Raw genomic sequence first — 2,564 nt, forward strand, 5'->3', positions numbered from 1 at the left:
ATATCAGAACAGAGTCTTTGGATGTCTCTCATGGCGGTGGGGAAGAGAGTCCCGATGAAGGGGTAGAAAGGAGGAAGGGAGGCAGATCTGACTCACACACAGGAAGTTCTATTAATCCCGTATGCTCGTGACCCCAATATCGAGAGACCCTTCTGGAACAATTGGGTTTATGTTCATCCAAGGATATTTTCGTAGATTCTGTGGCCTCATAAATCAAGTGTTCAAAGCTTAGGTGTCTTGAACTGCCAGCTTGAGCAAACAAGGTCTGTTATTTTGCACATTCCCCAAGGCTTTACTGCTAGGCTTTGCACCTGGGAGTAATAGTCATAAATATGGCATTTGTTAGACACTTACTATGTGCCAAGCACTGTACTAAGTGCTGTAATAATAATTATGGGATTTTTTAATCACTTACTATGTGCTAGACACTGTTCTAAGTGTTGTGCAATGATCATAATAGTAATAATAGTAGTGGTAATGATCATATTTATGAAGCACTTGCTGTGTGCAGTGCACTGTACTAAACTCTGAGAGAGAATACTTGGTGAGTATTAGACCCAGTCTTGTCCCTGTCCCTCCAGGGGCTCACATTCAGTCAACAATCAATTAAATCAACCAATCAAATTTATTGAGTACTTACCATGGGCAGAGCACTGTATTAAGTACCTTCAAAAATGGGGGAGAAGGGACTTGCAACAGAAACATAAGGAGAGTACTCAGTAAATAAATGTTGACTGTCCAGTCGACCGACTAACTCTGGCCTCTGCGGTAAGAATAGTTGCTTATCTGGTGCTCAACCGACAGCTGTCTCCCCGATAATAAAAATACCAGGTATTTTTATAGTGCCTTCCATCTAGAGACCCACCACGATTTACAAATGGCCCCCTATTAACTCTTAGACCATCTGTCTATAAAAGAGGGTTAGCAAATAATGCCAACTCTTGACTACTTGGGAGCTATCCATTAAGTCTGTGGATTCTAGACCACATCTGCTCTCCCATCTTTTATCTCCAGCATCCTACCCTTTGACTTTCAGAAAACAAGATGTAGTGTGCATTAATACCTCTATGGAAGAAAAACATTCACACTGAATTTCACAACAACATGACTTAGTGTTCTGTAGAACAAACAACACACAATTAAAGAAACCCACACTAAAAAACGTTTTACTTGCTTTCCACAGTTTGCCAGGAAAATCCCTAAAAGAGCCTCGTTAAAACACCAAGCCTGATGAGATGGAAACTGTGGATCGAGAAAATCGGGCTGATGCCACTGAGTCTTGGTGGGAAGTAGAGTACTCTGGGGGGAATGGCTTAGCCATGCTTCTTATCTTTCAGGTAGCTAAAGAGCATTTCCAACCCTCCTTCCACCACTTCCGGCAGGGGTTTAGACAAAGGATTATGTATGACATGCAATCCTTTGTCCATCGGATTCCAAGCGATCTTGGCCAACCGATGCAGCAGATACAGTTCGTCGGGGAGTGTCTGGAGATCGTTGTGGTCCACGTCGAGCAACTCCAGGCTAGTCACGGAGCACAGCGACCGTGGCAATGAGTGGATGTTGTTGCTTTCTGCGATGAAGATCTGCAGGTTGACCAGGAGCTCAATGCTCTCCGCGATGTTTTCCAGCTGGTTGGACCCGACATGGAGGAAATCCAACCCCTTCAGGGAAAATACACAGATGGGGATGTGAACGAAATGATTGTTGCTGAGATTCAGCTTCCTCAGGCGGGTCAGGTCAGCGAAGCTCGCGGGCAGTTGGGATACACAGTTGTGTGACAGGCTGAGAACCTCCAGCTTCTGACACAGGCTCAGGTCCCCGGGCATTTCTGTCAGGCAGTTCATGTTGACAAACAGCACCTTCATGCTCTTGAGCAGCCCGATTTCTTTGGGCAGATACTTGAGACGGTTCCCGCTGAGGTTCAGCACGACTATCTGATCGAGTTTCCCCACCGCTGGCGGGAGAATCAGGAGGCGATTGCAGGACAGATTTAGCTTCTGGACCTCCGACAGACCCCACAGAAAATCTGGGACGTCCGACATTCCCTTTGTGACCAAACTGAAGCTGACAAAGTGCATGCCACGCTTCAGCAGGGATCTGGGGTCTTTGCCGGAGAGGAGGGTGTCTTCCCAGGGAAGAAGCCTCTGCCTTTTCCCGAACAGCCAAATTCCTCTGGGATTCTTGCCTTTGGAGACATCTCTTGACTGCTCGGCTCCCATGGAAGTCACTCACCAACTCCTTTTGTGTTTCCTTCTGGAGTTTTAAGTTCCTCTTTCCTTCCCCACCCAGAGAGAGACAACGGTGATGGGCCAGCAGTGAAGCGAAAGCAAAAAAGGAATTATCAGCCGGCAGAGCTCCGGCTTTGAGAAAGCTTACGGCCGAAGCCTCACGGAGTTGTTCGGGGAAGTTGTTGCTCTTGAGTCACGAACCCAAGGTGCGAATGGAACAGATGAGAGAGAATCGCACTCCTGAGGGCAAGGTTAGGTTGTCTCTCTTGGAGCAGCCGGCTGTAATGAAATCCTTGCTCCCAAAACTGATGAAGAGAACTGTTCAGTCCTTGCCGA

The 2,564-nt window shown here is 46.9% G+C and overlaps 1 protein-coding gene across 1 annotated transcript; it reads right to left on the reverse strand.

Moving 5' to 3' along the window:
- Positions 1 to 1,242: 1,242 nt before the first annotated feature.
- On the reverse strand, positions 1,243 to 2,219 carry LRRC30 (leucine rich repeat containing 30). The gene has a single exon (XM_001507293.2). It carries the CDS (start codon positions 2,217 to 2,219, stop codon positions 1,314 to 1,316), a length of 906 nt encoding a protein of 301 aa, XP_001507343.1. The 3' UTR covers positions 1,243 to 1,313.
- Between the last annotated feature and the right edge of the window lie 345 nt (positions 2,220 to 2,564).

Source organism: Ornithorhynchus anatinus, chromosome 5 (genome assembly GCF_004115215.2).
Source record: "Ornithorhynchus anatinus isolate Pmale09 chromosome 5, mOrnAna1.pri.v4, whole genome shotgun sequence".
NCBI lineage: Eukaryota > Metazoa > Chordata > Mammalia > Monotremata > Ornithorhynchidae > Ornithorhynchus > Ornithorhynchus anatinus.

Coding starts and splice junctions, on each gene's coding strand:
- LRRC30 (XM_001507293.2), bottom strand. CDS start 2,219: ATGGGAGCCGAGCAGTCAAGAGATGTCTCCAAAGGCAAGAATCCCAGA.